This window comes from Lissotriton vulgaris, chromosome 1_1, assembly GCF_964263255.1.
Source record: "Lissotriton vulgaris chromosome 1_1, aLisVul1.2, whole genome shotgun sequence".
Lineage (NCBI taxonomy): Eukaryota > Metazoa > Chordata > Amphibia > Caudata > Salamandridae > Lissotriton > Lissotriton vulgaris.
In genome coordinates, this window is record NC_141685.1 from 931,872,658 (window position 1) to 931,891,718 (window position 19,061).

At 43.2% G+C, this 19,061-nt stretch overlaps 1 protein-coding gene across 1 annotated transcript in view; it reads right to left on the reverse strand.

Annotated features, from left to right (window-relative positions):
• LOC147748201 (uncharacterized) overlaps positions 1 to 19,061 on the reverse strand; it is a 334,565-nt gene that overhangs the window by 45,250 nt on the left and 270,254 nt on the right. The window contains exons 7-8 of the mRNA XM_086959115.1: positions 18,173 to 18,222; positions 1,486 to 1,559 (exon numbers count right to left, since the gene is read on the reverse strand). Coding sequence (XP_086815241.1) covers positions 1,486 to 1,559; positions 18,173 to 18,222 — 124 coding nt within the window. The remainder of the gene's footprint in view (positions 1 to 1,485; positions 1,560 to 18,172; positions 18,223 to 19,061) is intronic.

Below are 19,061 nucleotides of genomic sequence, written 5' to 3' on the forward strand. Positions count from 1 at the left end.
CAGACATAGCAGGGAAAATTAGTCCAAGCTTTCATCACTCATAGAACATGCACAGTTAAGGGATGAGTGATGTGTAAGTTTCAGATAGATCTCTGAGGAACAGTGCTTAACTCACTGAGAAATGTGTAAGTGGATGAGTGAGTAAATATGTGAGTTCTGATACTATTCTTACTTAGTTACTATTCAAAGTCAGTATCCTGAAAGTCCTGATGCTGACGTTTGGAGGCTTACTGTTTATATTGATTGTTTGGTATTTCATGTATTGAGAAGTAGCTGTTACCTAGGAAGGCATTTTTGGGGGAATAGCTTAACCACCAACCTAATTAACTATGTTCTTGACAGGCACATAGGTGCTAAACTCTTCAAAAAGGTTTTGACTGTGTCCACCCCAGTCTCTGAGCAATCCTAGTCATGGTGCTGGCACTGTTCAAAACTTTTAGGTCTGCCATTGATGAGGTTGATTGAAGACTATGAAGACATTTAATACCACCACCACAACCTTCTGAGCAGAGATTAGGGCACTAACACTTGTTTATTTATAAACTAAGCATTAAAATAGGAATGCCTATGGCTTCTGCTGTCAAAATTTGATCCTACCTGGTTTTAATTAAATAAATCCCAAATCTAGGTAAGCTTGTAGTCTCTGTAAAATTGATATCATAAAATTTAATTGTCTCATGTTTTATGAGTTTCTGGAGCATGCACACAGAGGTATTTGATGTGTATGAATGTCACAAATAACAGATGATAGTGATGGGCATGCCATTTTTCCATCTATCCTTCCTAGCCCCATATACTGACATGCAAGGCCCCCGTCTGTTATGTGGGCCTGAAGGGAAACATTTACGGTATCTCTTCATACTTTCATATTAGGGATCTGGAAGCAGTCATGTAGGACATCTCGCCACCTTATCCTCCTAAAGCTTCTTTGATACTGCCATGCAGAGTGTGTCTATATTCATTCAAGAGACCTGGACAGATATGCAGAGTATCTGTCCCATTTTATATACGTATCTGCATTGTAGCTCTCCAACAGCCTTAAGGGCTCTGGATACAAACATTTATAAGATTTGTACATCATATTAAGAGCCTCAGATATTGAAAAGTACAACATCTTTCCATTCATCCATCCTAGCATCCCATGACACTAAAATGTAGATAAAGTATTCCATCCATTGAATCTTTTAGCAATATATCCTTCCATCCATCTATCTAGCCATCCATTCATCCATCCATCCATACATACATGGAGTACTGAATACACCAGGCATGGGATCTACCATTCCATTGTTGGGGCCCATGAACATTGACATTGGTCATGACTATATACATCCAAGGAACCTCGTGCCACTTATATATAGGGAATTGCTATATCTTAAGGCCATTAAACGTTACTCTCATGCCAAAGCATGCAGACTTGGGCAATCTCTCCCAAACCATTACCTTTATTGCAACTTAGGCTATTGTACTATATGCTTGCATTACCTCTCGATCTGAGGGTCCTCTGGTCTCGGTGGAGATGGTCTTCATTGTGTAGGAGCTGCGATTAATGTCAGGAGCTGAGGCACATGCAAATAAAAGTGAGAAAAAGGGGTTGAGGAGAACAATTCAAAAGAAAGAGAGAAGTAGCATATCTGAAAATGAATTGTGCATTCTCAGAGAGAACATATTTCAGGTACATTCTGAAATAAGATAAGTGATGTCCCTAAACCATTTCTATGCAAGGGAAAGTTACATACTTGCTTGGCAGAGTGAGGGGTGGGTCACAGGCAAATCTCCATGTCAGACTCATTAATCGCAGTAATCACGAAGCACTCTGCCTTGCCCTAAAGCACTACAAGTCTTTTTCATCTTGTTTGGAATGCAAGATTGGTGTAGGGTGATTATCTGACAGTACAATTAGCCTTTTTATCACCACTAGAGATCATTAGACAGGACCCAGTCATTATAAGTTCAAACCCCTGCCCTGAGTAAGGGTTATGACACTTGATTTCATTGATCCTGAAGAAACACCACAGATTCCTCCTGGACCACGAAGGCGTGAAACATGTCGACCTCCTAAGCACCTTACACAAGTTTGCCACACTTTATAAAATTGTCTTGACAATCTACACAAATCTGTTTTTAACCCTCCCAAGGCGATCCCTGATTAAATATATCTCCCGGTACCTCTTAGGTAGTTTTAAAGCACTTTTTTTACAACACTCATTTCAGAGTCCCCACACACCCGCAAGCAATCATGGCTAAAATAAAAGATCTCTGTTAAAGAGCTCTCTCATGGGGCCCAAAGGGAAGTGCAGCACCGGCCCCACGAGGAGCTGAGCCTGATGATGAAGCATGGCACCCACATGTGATGGCAATACCTGCCAATAAAGAAGACCATCTCACTTTGTATAAACGCTAATCAGACATCTTCTGTATAGGAACAGCTACTCCCTTTGTTTGTCTCGCCCTCTCTCTCTCTCTCTCTTCGAAGATCACCTCACTTTTTTTAAACTTCAACCAGATATCTTCTGTATAGGAACAGCCACCCCGTGCAGACACGCTAATGCTGGGTGTTCCTTGCAGCTGAACTTGTGGCCGTTTGTGGCTCACCTGGGAACGTTTTCCCTTTTGTGCTCCTGCGCACCTCACAGTCCCATGACTCAGTCGTCCTTGCTTCCCCTTTGTGGCAGCGCACTAAGTCTCTGCCCGCACCTCCGCCCATTACGCTGAGCGTGTGTGCCCGCTCCCAAATTGTCTGGCCTCACAGTCTTCAAATGCGGCACAGCCGAACTTTTCCCTTTTGTGCTCCTGCGCACCTCATAGTCCCGTGACTCAGTCGTCCTTGCTTCCCCTTTGTGGCAGCGCACTAAGTCTCTGCCCGCACCTCCGCCCGATTACGTTGAGCGGGTGTGCCCGCTCCCAAATTGTCTGGCCTCACAGTCTGCAAATGCGGCACAGCCGTCCTGCCGTGCACATTGTGCCCGGTGTCTTCTGTTTGGCCTCGTACTTTCACGCACTTCAACAACACGGCGTGTACTTTCACACACTTCAACAACACAGCGTGGTGCACTGAGACGCCACACGCTGCATCAACTACATCCGACGGCGTACTCAGACGCCACTCATTTTCAACGTGACAGAACACTATTCTCACGCTTCAAACGTAATACAATGCTGAACGCACACGCCCATCTCGGAGGTGGCGCTACATCCAACGGACTACTTTGTCCCACAACGTGCTTTGTCCCTTCCAAACTACACTTTGCGCTGGTGTATAGCCTATATCCATCTGCTTTGCCTCACCTTTCCAATGCTGTATGCAGTGTTCCGGTTGGCGCAGTGGTTCCGGAGCTTACCCGCCTCAAACGTTTGGTCTCTTTCTTTACATTATCAGTATGGATATACTTTTCCGCCGAGCATTAAACAATGCACCGATGCACTCCCTCCAACGAAATCACCACTCTGAATGTATTGCAAGTAGGATTAATTTATTTCATTCTAGCATAGTGAGCCAAGAAAGAAAAACCCAACACATTTCAGCGAACGAATCGCCTTGCTCACCGTGAACAAGACGATCCGTTGGAGGGAGTGCATCGGCGCATTTTTTAATGCTCGGCGGAAAAGTATGTAGATTCAGGGCGACCTCAGGCCCTGTGATATATATATATTCAACAGGGTTTCCCCAGAGGGGAGAGTGGAGTCGCAGAAAGAAACAGGCAATAATCGTTCATCTGGTGCAATTTTTCAATTTAATTCATCAATCCATCGGGGGTCATAAAACAATATAGCAACCAACGCGTTTCGACAGCGTCCGCTGTCTTGATCACGGTCAGTGTACTGTGTGTAGCTCAACAGTTATATGGAACCAACAAACAACATAATTAGACACGCCCCCTTGTCACATGTTACATGACTTGCATGCTTGGAATTCTGGGACTCGTAGTTTAGTCTTGTTTTAGTGTATATAATACTTATTCAAGATGACCAGTTATGAGGGCATTGTGATTATGGTAATTGCTAAGTGATTGGCAGATTGGTTGGGGTGATCTATTCATTAATAGTCCCCCTCTGCCGATGTTGGTTCTATAACCGGTTTTGTCTCAGGGAGTATAGCCCTCCAGTGGGCATAGTATTCGCAATTTGACATTTTAATTGATAATTAAACAACCAGGGTATAGCCCTCCAGTGGGCATTTCTACATGGGCATGATATTCGCAATTCAACATGTTAATTAAACAAACAATTGAGCAAAGTATAGCCCTCCAGTGGGCCTTTCTACATGTCATCATCTATTGCTACTAATTATGTACTTTCCTGAGTGAGCTCAAAACAAGGGTGAAAACTGGTGGGGAATGAAAAATTAATAAAACTGGGACAAATCTCATTAAAATATGGTACATGACAGGCGGGAATTTTCGGAAGTCAATTTAGTCCATTTATAAGTGTATGTAAAGCTCCTCCGATTGATTTAACCCTAATGGGGTCATGGTTCTGAAACCAAGGATATGTTTAGATTCCTTGCGTCGTAGCTGTTTTTCATTGTGTCCTCCTCTGGGTGATGGATTCAGTGTCTCAATGCCCCAGAAACGCAATTGCTTCCAGTCTCCATTATGATCTGACTCCATGTGTTTAGCAACTGCGTTGCTTCTGTCTTTATGCACAGTTGCACGGACATGCTCAAGGATACGTTTTTTTAATTCGCAAATTGTGCTTCCGATATACCTTAGTTTACACGGGCATTCAATCATGTATACCGTGTATCTGCTGTTACAAGTTATACATTCATTGATTTTCCAGATTTTTTTGTCAGGCATAGTTATTTCCTGGGTGGGTTTGGCAATTTCACAGGCTTTACAATGGTAGCACTTCACGAATCCCTTTGTTTGTAGCCAATTTTTCTTTTTCACTGTTGACTGGAAATGGCTGTGAACCAATTGGTCCTGGAGGTTTTTGGCCCTCCTGTAAGTCACTGTCAGGTGTTTACCCATCCTTTTGCCTATAATAGGGTCCAGCTGTAGAATCTTCCAATTTTTCTTCAAGATTTGATTTAGTTGTTTTGTTTCCCTACTGTACGTTGTGATTAGCCTGATTGGCTCCTCCTCCATTTGAGTGGGGATTTCCTTTGGTTTTAGGCTGTCCGGTCTTGAGGTCTTATTTGCTCTTTCCCAACAGTGTCTTATTGTATGTTGATTGTATTGTCTCTTTTGGAAACGCATTGCAGAGTTTTTACTTTGTTTTTGCCATTCCCCTTCTTCGCTGCAGATTCTTCTAAGTCGAAGGAATTCCCCGTAGGGGATACTTGATATTAGGGACTGCTGGTGGAAACTGGTGGCTTCTAGTGTGGCGTTTGTGGCTGTACTTTTTCGATGCAAGGTGGTCTCCATTTTATTGTTTTTGATATATACTTCAGTGTCCAAAAAGATTGCTTTATTTGGACTGATGTTGTGAGTAAATGTTATGCCGGGTGTACTCGAGTTCAGTATTTCAAAATACTCAAGAAATTTTTCCTCCCCACCGTTCCATATCAAAAACAAGTCATCGATAAATCTCTTCCAGATTATGATGTGCTGCGTGAATGTTTGTAATTTTGCATTCCAGGCCACTGTCCCTTCCCACCATCCCATGGCAGTGCAGGCGTAATTTGGGCTAAAGGAGAAACCCATAGCTGCTCCGTTTTTTTGCCTGTATACAGAGTCCCCAAACAAGAAGATGTTGTTATGTAACAGATATTGAATCATCTCCGTCAGCATGTTGTTATGATTCAGGTAATGTATGTTGCGTTCCTTAAAGACATGTTTGCAAGCATTTAGACCCATCTCGTTATCAATGTTTGTATATAATGAAATCACATCCAGTGTGATCATTATGAATTCCGGCTGCCAAGTTATGAGCTTGAGGTTACACAAAAAGTCGGTGGTGTCCCTGATGTAGGATTTCAGCTGTTTTACATGAGGATTTAGAAAAAAGTCAATAAAGTTAGACAGCGGTTCCAGGAAGGAACCATTTGCCGACACTATAGGTCTCCCTGGTGGCTTCGTGGCATTTTTGTGGATCTTGGGTAGGAAATATATTGTTGCTGTTTTTGGGAAGTCGACAGTTAAGTATTTTTTCTCATCTGAGTCTAGTAATGATGCATTTTCCCATTGTCTTATTTTTCCATCCAAAACCCTCTTTGTGTCATCTGTTGGATTTCTGTCCAGTTTCTCATAATAGTGTGGGTTATTCAATTGGGTCAAGGCTTCCTCAATGTATAATTGGCGATCCCATAGGACGATGTTCCCGCCCTTATCGGCCATTTTTATTTCAAAATTTGAGTTGGTTTTGAGTAATGCCAGAGCCCGTCTTTCACTTTTAGAGAGATTATCATTGTTGTTGGTTTTAATGTTGATTGTATATAGGTCATGAATGACCGCCTCCTGGAATAAGTCTATTTTGTTGCCCGGTGTAAGTTGGGGGTAGAATTTGGATTTAGCTTTTAAGCCACTAGTGCCTGCTCCCAGTTGTGTTATGGCTGACTCCAGATGGATATCCGTGCCCTCTTCCGCATTTAAGTTTAGTACCGTTAGGTATGCTTCAGATTCCTTGGCCAATAAAGTAGATATTGGTTTGGGTTGATTTTTCGGTATTTTGGGTTTGTTTTCCCTTTCCGTGAAGAATTTTGCCAGCTTGATTTTTCGGATATACAAGTATAGGTCAATCCGTGTCTGAGCTATATCTATGTGTGCGGTAGGGCAAAAGTTTATTCCCTTCTTTAGTAAAGAAGTTTCAGCGTCTGAGATTTCCGTTCCCGAGAGGTTGATTATTTGCAATTCCTCATTCATTTCCCCCTCTTTTGTTTCATCAGTCTGGTTTCTGTGGCAACTTTTTCGTTTGTAGTGGTTTCGCCTGCGGCCCCTCCTGGTGTGGGTTTTGAGAATCTTGGTTGCCATGTTCTTCCTCTTCCCCTTGCTCGGCCACGTGTATTTCTTTGCGCCCCGTGGCTGTATTCCCATTGTCGTTGCGACAGGACTAGGCGCATATCCCCTAAAAAAACTTTTTGTTGGGGGTCCAGATTGGCTTCTTCCTCACTGAGGTCAGCTGATGTTAGTGATGCCATGCTGGATGATGAACTCGCTAGATTTGTTCTTGGTGGTCTAAAGGGGTCGTATTTTCTGGCGTATGTAAATATGCGACCTTGTGCATAATCGTTGGCATCCCTTTCAAATTTGGTTTGCTTTCTTATTCTCACTTCCTCCTCATGTTTTTCTATTTGTTTGTTTAGGTCCTCTTTAAATTTGGTCATTTCGGTATTGAGTTTTAAGCCTTCAAGTTCTGTTTCCAGTGCTCTTAATTCCTCTTTTACCTTTTCCAGTGCTACCTCAATGTGTTTTACCAGTATTTTTATCAGACCTAATGAGGAGTTTATAGTGTGTTCCCCCCACTCCTGGAGTAGGTCATTTGTTACATCCTGTTGGCTCGGCATTATCAATATGCGTAAACCACGGGGCACTCTTTCAACTTCCAGGTATTTTTGTAAAGAGATCAGTTCCCATGATTTATTTATCTCTTTTTTGTTCAATTTTTCCCAAAGACGTAGTTTTTCCTTCGTGTCGTTTTTTCCTTGGTCCTTATTACTTTCAATAGGCTTATTTGTGTTGCTTTTGTCAAACATAGTAGTGATTAGTTCCTTCCTTTTAGCTTCCCGCCTGTCCATGATTCCTTTCTCCTTTGTTTAGATCCCCCTATAGTGGATACACAGTAATTCAACTTTGTTTGTAGAAGAACGAGCCTGTTTCTGCTCAAGCGTTTCCTGTTTATTGCTCTTGCCCACAGTTTTTGATACCTGACTCCTTCGTCAGCATACAGTAGCAGTCTCAGAGATATCGGGCAATTTAATTAAACAGTTCTGAAAGCTCGAGCACCAGATAGCCGGTTTACGCTTCAGTGTGTCTCATGAATTCAGTTGCATTTTACCAAACATACCAGCGGCACAGGTTTAATCAGCGTACTCCAGCAACCGGACACTTCTTACCTTGGAGTCATCCCTCCGCGGCTGAAGCTCGGATGCCTTCTTCCGCCGATCGCGCGGTGCCGGGTGAGTCACTGCGTTAAGGATTTCCAATTACCGGCGAGCACCTCGGGGGACAATCCATGCACAACACTTGGCTCCCTTTTCCCTCCGTTAGGCGCTGCTTGGTTCTGGTCGCGTTACTCCTGCGGTCGAGCCAGACCGCTATGAATTCAACAGGGTTTCCCCAGAGGGGAGAGTGGAGTCGCAGAAAGAAACAGGCAATAATCGTTCATCTGGTGCAATTTTTCAATTTAATTCATCAATCCATCGGGGGTCATAAAACAATATAGCAACCAACGCGTTTCGACAGCGTCCGCTGTCTTGATCACGGTCAGTGTACTGTGTGTAGCTCAACAGTTATATGGAACCAACAAACAACATAATTAGACACGCCCCCTTGTCACATGTTACATGACTTGCATGCTTGGAATTCTGGGACTCGTAGTTTAGTCTTGTTTTAGTGTATATAATACTTATTCAAGATGACCAGTTATGAGGGCATTGTGATTATGGTAATTGCTAAGTGACTGGCAGATTGGTTGGGGTGATCTATTCATTAATAGTCCCCCTCTGCCGATGTTGGTTCTATAACCGGTTTTGTCTCAGGGAGTATAGCCCTCCAGTGGGCATAGTATTCGCAATTTGACAATACTTTGCTCAATTGTTTGTTTAATTAACATGTTGAATTGCGAATATCATGCCCATGTAGAAATGCCCACTGGAGGGCTATACCCTGGTTGTTTAATTATCAATTAAAATGTCAAATTGCGAATACTATGCCCACTGGAGGGCTATACTCCCTGAGACAAAACCGGATTTTAACTATGCGTGCGGTAGAGTACGGCAGGAACTCAGATCAGGAACTGCATTACTACCTGGGTGAATAAATTGGAATATTATACTGACAATTTAAAGCATTTCTTAGATAGATGTGTTAAGCACAACTGAATTGTATAAAATGATTTTACCATCACACATCTAAATGAACCCTCTCACTATAGGTTTAAACATAATGTATTAATATGCTAAGATTGTCAATGTCACACAACTTTCTAATATGAAACAATTATTACTGTGCAAATAGATTATGGATGAACTTATAATCAGGATGACATTTACCTTGTTTGGGACATTGGTTCACATGCGTGGCAGTATTGTATCTTGTGTCTTGGTGTTACAAAACAGCTATTGCAATTAAGTAGTTGTTTGATCACAAATTCCCTTCACAACTACATGGGAAGGGAATTTGTGATCAAACAACTACTTAATTGCAATAGCTGTTTTGTAGTCTACATGATTAAATGCATTTGTGGCAGTTTCTACATAGGTAGCACCATAAGAATGCTAAAGGATAGGATTTTTGAACATGTAAGAGCCATCAAACACCAAGACACAAGATACAATACTGCCACGCATGTGAACCAATGTCCCAAACAAGGTAAATACAAAACAATTAGCTTCTGCGCAATAGATCAGGTGAAAAATGATCCGAGAGGAGGTAATAGGGAATTGGCCTTGAGACGCAGGGAAGCGTCATGGATTTTAACTATGCGTGCGGTAGAGTACGGCATGAACTCAGATCAGGAACTGCATTACTACCTGGGTGAATAAATTGGAATATTATACTGACAATTTAAAGCATTTCTTAGATAGATGTGTTAAGCACAACTGAATTGTATAAAATGATTTTACCATCACACATCTAAATGTACCCTCTCACTATAGGTTTAAACATAATGTATTAATATGCTAAGATTGTCAATGTCACACAACTTTCTAATATGAAACAATTATTACTGTGCAAATAGATTATGGATGAACTTATAATCAGGATGACTTCCAAAATACGGATGACCGCGCGCTACACGGAAGGGATTCTGCCGCCCCGGGACTCCACAATATTGGGAGGTAAGGACAGCACACGCTATGGGTCCGTCAGGCACAGCCTGATTACAATTGCGACTGAGTTATTCTAAATAGGAATCAGACTAACGCGAGCCTGTATTTTGATTTGGCAGCGGGAAGCGACTTCACTCCATTAATAACACTGGAGGAAGGACACTACTATTGTGTATGTATATATCCGGAATCATACCAATATTACCGATATACGGAGAACATTAAGAGTTACCGTTCTGAAGGTAAGCTCCATACCTCACATTGGCAAGACGTAAACCAAATAAATGTTGCCTCAATAGACTGGACTAGTATAAAATATATTTGTTCTTGTAATTTTAGCGTCCGCATTAACACAGACCAAGATCCAACAAGAAAGGATTGCCCACGCCACATAAGGCTGGGCCGGAAATATAACCAGCCAGAAGGTATGTCCTTTATTACTGGCACGGTTCGAGAATATAATATTGGTATAAATGTGAGATATTATGTGGACCAGGCAGGGAACTCAATATCCTTTATAAATTGGTCATTTTAGGCACATAAGTCCAGAAGAAATTGATATCAGGTAAGCCTGAGTACTCATTTACTCAGCATCTTACTGACTGAGAGCACCTATTCTAATACACGAACTGGAATGATTTAAATGACCCGGCACCATTAATCACGAAAATACTCACAAATCAGGTTGACGATAACTGGGGTGAGCACAAATCAATTGACTTTATTCTATCTTAGCACAATATATGCTAGTGGAACTATCACGAACTGTGGGGTTTTTCTCCTTTCCTTTCATCGCTCTAATTTGAGATCTCTCCAGCCGTTTCTCTATGGGAGATGACCTATACTCCCATACCCCCCTCTTTTCCTCCCCCAATGTATGGCATTATATTGCATGAAAATATACATGACTAATGTAATCTCCTACTTGCTTTCATGTATATGAGATGACCTAATGTATATTTGATGATCATGAGATAATTGTATCTCGCAACTCCAATATATCTTTTGTATTGTATCTTTTCCCAGCCCTGATGAAGTCGTGGGTTTCCGCCCAAGCGACGAAACACGTGTTGGCTGGACTGAGGGAAAGCCTTTGAGATTAAAAGAACCTTAATTGACTTCATTTGCGTAATTGTGGAATTTCATAAACTATACTATAAGCCCTTTTTGAATCTTTTTTGTTGGTGTGATAGGTTCTGTACTGAAACCTGAATGTATTTAGCCAAAAACCTGAGCACACAATCATATGCAAGCATTGTTTTCATAAATTATTTCAAAACATTCATGGTTAATCTTGGTTGTTGTTTTTTTCTTTCTTCATTTAGCCAACACGTGTTTCGTCATGTAAGGACTAACACCACCATTCTGGTTGCCATCTAGGTAAGTACATTTTTATTGTTTGGTCAATTAAAACCTTGACAATATAGACACGTATAAAAAATAGAAGTTAAAACAATAAAAAGGAAACAGTCACATCACATCAATGAAAAAGTTAAAACAAAGAAAATGGTAGGATTTCATTATTCAACACATTTTTTACCACATTATTGATCCTCAACTGAGGTCAGTCCTAATAACGAACTTTTGTGTGCCTGTGCAAAAACTTTGAGAAATTTACAGTTTAATAGTGTGTCCGATGGATTTAAACATGCTATTATTGCAGCTCTACAGGACCTGATGCCTCTATCTTTAAAAGTGCGTCTGAGAAGAGTGGCTTGAGCATTATGGAGTTGATTGCATATACGAATTACATGAATGAAGTCTTCTTTATGATAACCGCAGTCGCCTTGATGTTGGCCCTTTGTATACCCATAGAGGCTGATCCGCTATTGTTGGTAATTTTCTGAAGCGTATAGCCATTAATTGTTTTTTCAAGTGAACAGAAAATGCTGTGTTCATAAAATGGGCTGGTGCAAGTGCCTTTTAATTGTTGATCCCCATCCAGGCATGCGACCTTGTCCAGAAAATGTTTTTGTCTATTAGTAGTGAGTGAGTTTTTGCTACTTTATTTATTGTTCGTTTAAAGGACTGGTATGGCAGGTTTTTATTCCATAAATCATTTGTACAGGTTATAGACAAGGATTTATTTAGATATTGATTATAGGGGGATTTTCTGTTATCTTCTAATTCTGTCCAGAGGGCTTTATTAATTGGTGATGTGGTTGCATTCTGTTTCAGCTGGTACCAAAGCTTTACAGTGGCATACATTCTCCCTATGTTTTCATTTCATTCTGGTTGCAGTGTGCTTACACAACACAGCCTCACTGAAGCTGTAACATAGTGTTGTTCTTAGGTCACATTATGTGATGTTACCATGTGGAAACCCATGCCAAGCAGTTCTTAAAACAATTAAATAATCATTTGTTTGTCGGAATGATAACTTCATTATTTTATACATACAGCATTGTTCCAACTCATGGAAATTAGTGAGATTGGGCTTGTCAAGAATCTAAAGTCCCACTAAGCGTATTTATTTTTTGTGATTCTATTCATGAAATTGATTCTCGAAAGTGGTGGTATTTTCAAATTCCACCTACCTTCTTCATTTATTGTCAACTCGAAATATTCAGCCTGTATTATATATATATTGCAAAAATATCAGCAACTCTGATATAGCATCTATGATACAAAACTGCACGTAGTAACTCCCCTTGTTAATATAAACCTACCTGGCTGCCGGTTCTACTTCTGTCCTGGTGCAGTTCTAGTTGGGTTTGGAACTCTTAGTTTGTTGTTCGTCTGTAAATATTCTCACCTAATTATAGCTTTCATTTATTATGCCATTTAAGTTAAAATCACCTCAAATGGTGTTTATGAATCAATTCTTACCCGTCTTGATCGTTTTATCTAAATTTGTGTAACTGTCCACTTTTTGTCTTCTCCTTAATGTGCTCCCATATCAGGTAATGTACATATATAAAGTGAAAGTAACAGGGAAAATTCCGCCGTTAATTTGTGGGTTTACTATATTGCCTTGCTAATCCTGTTGTTGGTGCTTATTAGTTTTCATTTCTTACCTGCAGGCGAGTATGCATGCAAAGTTCCGATTGTCGTCCTGTATTCTTAAACATGGGAGTGCACCTGTGACCTCCCTCTCCATTTACCAGCACCCTCAGCGTGAGTGTAAGGAGAAGACAAAAAGTGGACAGTTAAGCAAATTTAGATAAAACGATCAAGACGGGTTAAAATTGATTCATGAATACCTTGTCTATCAATCAATCAAATAATCAATGAGGGGATTCTACAGCACGCTACTCACCCATGAGGGTCTAAAGGCACTGGGGGGAGGGAGGTGAGCAGCTCCATTCAGTGGAAGAGCCAGGACTTGATTGTCTTCTTGAAGATGTTCAGAGAGGGGGACCGTATAATGTAGATCGGGAGCTCATTCCAGGTCTTGGCCGCAATGTAGGAGAAGGCTTTTCCACTTGCTTTGGCTCTGCAGATGCCTGGAGTGTTGGTGAGGGCGAGGTCGGCGGATCGGAGATTTCTCTTGGGTACGTGGAAAGAGATTCTCTCATTGGGGTATTGGGGTCCGGTGTTGTGGAGGCATTTATAGGTGTGGGTGAGTACCTTGAAAGTTATTCTCTTCTCAATGGGGAGCCAGAGGAGGTTCTGAAGGTGTTGGGTGATTTGTTTGTGTTGAGGGATGTCAAGGACGAGTCTGGCTGTGGTGTTCTGTATTGACTGGAGTTTGCGGAGCAGAGACTTGTTGATCCCGGCGTAGAGGTCATTGCCGTAGTCCAGTCTGCTGGTTATGAGTGCATGGGTGACGGTCTTTATCGATTCGGGGGGCATCCATTTACAGATCTTTTGGAATATGCGGAGGGTGTTGAAGCAGCTGGAGGTGACAATGTTGACCTGTCGGGTCATGGAGAGGGAGGAGTCGAGTACGATGCTGAGGTTTCGGGCATGGTCCATGGGGGTGGGAGGGTTGCTGAGGGCGGTGGGTCACCAGGTGCTGTCCCATGCTGAGGGGAAGGGTCCGAGGATGAGGACTTCTGTCTTGTCTGAGTTGAGCTTCAGGCAGCTGCTGCTTATAAAGGATGTGACGTCCTTCCTTCCTTCCTTCCTGGAAGTTGAGTTGGTGGTGATGGGGTCCTTGGTGAGGGAGAGGATGAGCAGGGTGTCATCAGCATAGGATACTATGTTGAGTCTGTGCTGTCTGACAATGGCGGTGAGGGGGGCCATGTAGACGTTGAAGAGCGTGGGACTGAGTGACGATCCTTGGGGTACTCCACGGTTGATTTCCGTGGGTTCGGAGAGAAAGGATCGTCTTTGGGTTCTGCTGGTGAGGAAGGAGTGGACCCAGTCAAGGCCCGTTCCCCGTATGTCGGAGTTGTGGAGTCTAGCGGTGAATGTGCGGTGGGAGACGGTGTTGAATGCTGCAGAGAGGTCGGGTAGGATCATAGCCACAGTGTACCCTTGGTCGAGTAGGGTGCGAATGTCGTCTGTGGCAGCAAGTAGGGCGGGTCTCGGTGCTGTGGTTGCTGCAGAATCCGGATTGGAAGGGGTCGAGGATGGCCTTTTCTTCGATGAATTTTGTTAGTTGGGCATTGACGGTCTTCTACGTGACTTTGGCCATGAAGGGGAGGAGGGAGATGGGTCAGTCGTTTTTGAGGTCCGTGGGATCTGCTGAGGGTTTTTTGAGAAGGGGTATGACTTCTGAGTGTTTCCAGCCATCGGGAAAGATGCCAGTCTTGAAGGTGGCATTGATGGTGTGTCGTAGTTCCGGGATTGTGGCGGCTCTGTGGAAGATGTGCGGGGAACATGGATCCGTGGGAGCTCCTAAGTGGATGCCATTCATGGTTGAGGTGGTGTCTTTGGTGGTGACTAGGGTCCAGGAGGAGTTGGTGGGCTGGATGGGGATGCTGGAGTGAGAGGTGGGTTCGGAGTCAGGTGACTGTTTGTTGAAGTTGTCATTGTAGTGAAGACAGGGCTCTGCTTGAACACATTGCTAAGTTAGCATAACCTTATTAGAAATGTAAACGCCATTTTGCCACTTTGCAGCTTTTGCACACAACACTAAATGTAAATGATGTTGTAAGTTAAACTGCTTGATTTTCCTCGCATGAGAACGGTCTGTTTTTCACATCCCTAAATTTACACCGCGACCTTAGTCTGTACACTGCGTGAGAGTTCTTCAAGTTCATAATAACAATGTATGCTGTAATTCAGGTTGATCGGCCCACACTCTAGACAGAACACGCACACAGCTGCAACCAACTGAAATTCTAGTGCCTTTAATATTGCACTGCATGCATGATTTGAGCACTTGGGGAAAAAACCTTTCCAGAGACAGGGAACTTTGCTGATCCTGAGATATGATTCACCTCTGCTGATCTTGGAGGTATGGGGTTCCCCATTCAGGCCTAAGAGACCGTCTATTGTTATAAAACCTAGTTCCTAGCAGGGGAGGGTGGTTCACAAGGTGCTATATTGTAACATGATTTCTCCCTTTGTGTTTTATGGAATTGTAGCAATGCTGATTGTATTATTTCCAACCATATGCCTGCTTATGTTAGCCAAAATACTGCATATTAGAGTACGTAGTTAAAAATAAACATTTTAAACTTTTCTGTGTCTCTGATTACTCACGTTGTGGACTGGTATGAGAATAAAAACGAAAGAGTGTTCTTGATTCCCACCATTTCTGAGAGTACCCTAAGTCACTTGTTCTGTGTTGTCTAATCATTAATAGCTTTGCTAAAGGACGGAGAGCTAATGAGACACTGATGCTAGTCGGATAGGGGTCCTGGGTACTGAGGTGAGTTTTTTGGTACACCACAATTCACTGAGCTCCTGGTTTCCTGTGCATAGTTCTGTGCATGAGCAAAATCCCCGCAACATCATAGAGGCCCTTGATTTTTAGATGGAAATAGGAAATAAGCTTGTTGCAGAGGGCCTGGAATGGGGTGATGTCCGTGGTTTCGCTGGGGAGCTTGGTGAATTCCTGGATCACGCTGAAAAGTTCCTTGGAGTTGGTGGAATTGGTGAGGATCTTGTTCAGGATGAAGGTCTTTTTGGTGAATCTGATGCATTGGCGGTATTCAGCAATGGCGTTCTTGTAGGTGGTGCGGTCTTCTGGCGGTTTGCTATTTCTCAAGTTCTTCTCAAGACGTCTGCAGATGTGTCTGGATTCTTGTAGGTCGGTGGTGAACCAGTTGGCCTTCCTGAGGTGGTGTCTGTTGAGGTTACACAGGGCTGCGGGCTCATCTGCGCAGTTGGAGATCCGTCTGTGAAGTTCTTTAGCTGCGAGGTTGGCATAAGTCAAGGTGGTGGGGGCATCGCGGTTAAGGGTGGAGTTGAGCTGCTCGTCAGTGACTTTGCTCCGGTTTCTTTGTGGAGGGCGGGGGTAGGTTTGGGCGGTGTAGGTCTGTTGATGAGGAAGTGTACGCAGTGGTGGTCTGTCCATGGGGATTGCATGGTGTGGCTGAAGTGGTTGTTGTTTCCTCCTGCAAAGATGGGGTCGAGGGTATGTCCTGCCTTGTGGGTAGACGTGGTGATGAGCTGTTTCAGTCCAATGTTGGCGAGGTTGTCCAGGAGGGTGGAGGAGTTGGAGTCACTGGGGTTGTCGAGGTGGAAGTTTAGGTCTCCGATGAATATGTAGTCCTGTACCTGGCCTGGCAGTTTGGGCTGGACTGTTCCCGTTGGGCGCAGGGTCAAGACTGATTTGCATATGGCTGGGTCCAAACTGGAATGGCATGGAGAGCAACTGGAATGGCATGGAGAGCAAAAAAACGATGGATTCAGGCCCAGATCTCTGTACTGGGGTGAATGTATGACATTGTTCTGCATTCTGTCCATCAATTGTTGTTTTTGCATTTGTCACCCCGAGTGGGACGGTTTTATGCCCAGACGTGGGTCCCGTGCTCTCCATGCCACTGAAGTCAAGCTATCCTGGCTGATGAGGGCTGAAACCCCGAAACCGTTCCTAGGATACTTGTTTCCAGTCGAGGGAGGGCCTGGCTTGGCAGTTTGAGCTGGACTGTTCCCATGAGGCACAGCGTCAAGACTGATTCGCATATGGCTGGGTTCAAACTGGAATGGCATTGTAGCAAACAAATGATGGATTTAGGCCCAGATCTCTTTACTGGGGTGAATGTATGACATTGTTCTGCATTCTGTCCATCAACTTTTGTTTCTGCAGTAGTCACTTGTCATGAAACTCTTTCATTGCTGACTCTTTGGGACTATAACTTGGGGAAAGGCAGAAACCCTTGAGGGCCAACCACTCCCATTCTCTCAGCTGGAAATGGATGATTTATACCTGTTTCCTAAAGAACGCAGTTCTCTGGCCCAAGACATGACCCATAATTGCCAACGTTTTGTGCCATGTAATGTTCTCATACATTAGCTCTGCATTTATTTATTTATTTATTTGTGTTTTCATATATCACTAACTGGAGCTAGTAGAGTATCACAGCACTTTACAATTGTTAAGAAAGTTGTGAGTTGAGGCAGAACATTCAATATAGAAGAGTTGTTTGGAGAAAGAAGGAAACAGCTCTTTCAAAGACTCTTCAGTGGTCTGATACAGTCATATAGGATGATCATAATTTTGGTGGGCTAAGGATGGAGTAACTGAATAGATAGGAAGTGTTTGAGTTCTTTGTTGAATGAGGCATGAGGGATTTGGTTCTTATGGCTGGTGGGATGGAATTGGATCAGGGTCCTCAGAGAAAATGAGTTGGCATTGAAAGAAGGCGCCGCCATGGTGGCTCCTCTGAAGGCACTCGAACCTTGCTGAGAAGACCCAATGGTGCATGCAGCTGACCAACAAACTTTGAGGTTTTCAATGGCAAACTGCCAAAGCAGGAGTTTTGAAACCACAGAAGTTTTCTCCCATGGAGTGGGGGGGGGGGGGGGGGGGGGGGGGGTTCATTATTTATTTATTTTCACCGTCTGGACAGTCTGATGTACTTACACCAACAGCCCCAATTTTGTCAGGCCATTGGTGTAGTGTTTTAACTAGCAGAGCTAGTGGGGCACTGCCAACATGACAATACTCCTATTTATAAATAAAGTGGGTGCACGGTCAGTTGGCGCACAGTGTTAGTGGTGGAGTACCTTGTCTGACAGTCTCTAAATCAAGCCCCAAATCAGATAATATCTCTATGGAAAAGTGATCTGGTCTCTCTTGATGGGCAGACCCCTCATGATTCTGACACTAGGGGTTTTCGGACATAAATAAAGATTAAAAAGTGAAGACATTTTGTATTTACCAAAGAGTGAACTCACCAGTGGTCTTGATTTGAATGAAGGCAGATGATGGTGAAGAGTTGAGTAATCTATAGGGAAAAATGACCGGACATGAGTGGTTATATAAAACATACTGGTATGTGGGTGAAGGAATCTGGACCCAGGTGGCGTGACATGTACTCGTTGTTAGTTCCTCCACATGAGTATACCCATCATAGGTTCACTCAGTGATACTCATCAGATCTTATACTCTTACATACTTCACCACGCCCTCTAGCAGTCTGTCACAAGGATTGATTAACCCACTTGCACCAACATATGCACCTAGGTGGCCTGGCATCCACTCCCTGTTAGCCCTCCACATAAGTATAACCATGATAGGTTCCCCCAGTGAAACTCATCTGATCCTACTCTTTTATATTTCACCACGTGTAATGGCAGTCTGTCACAAAGATTGATCAACCCACCTACATCAATGTGAACCCGTGTTCACTTCCCTGCCCACAGACCACCTTTACCAACATGTGTTCATTTATTATCATCCCTGAGAATGTGCACTTTCACCCTCGCACAAACTTACTAATAGGTGCACTGGAACATTATATCATCTTGCAACGATTGCCACCATTAACCAAACCGGACTTCAATTAGCCCTGGTTGGAGTTCGTGGAGTTGCACTACGCGTAGGAACACAAAGTGCAAAAAAACCTCTTTTACACTACTTGGAGCTCCGCGAGCGGCGGAGTACAGTAGAAAAATGCTGTTTGCTGTGATTGCACAGTGTCGGTTGCTTGTCCGCACTGTGCAATCATTGAGAGCAGCACCATGCACTGTGCAAGCTTACCTTTTCTGCCGCTCAAATAGATTTATACTCGAGCGGCAGCTTTCGCAACGCGAACAGGCAGTTTCTCAACGCGAGTGGTCGTGA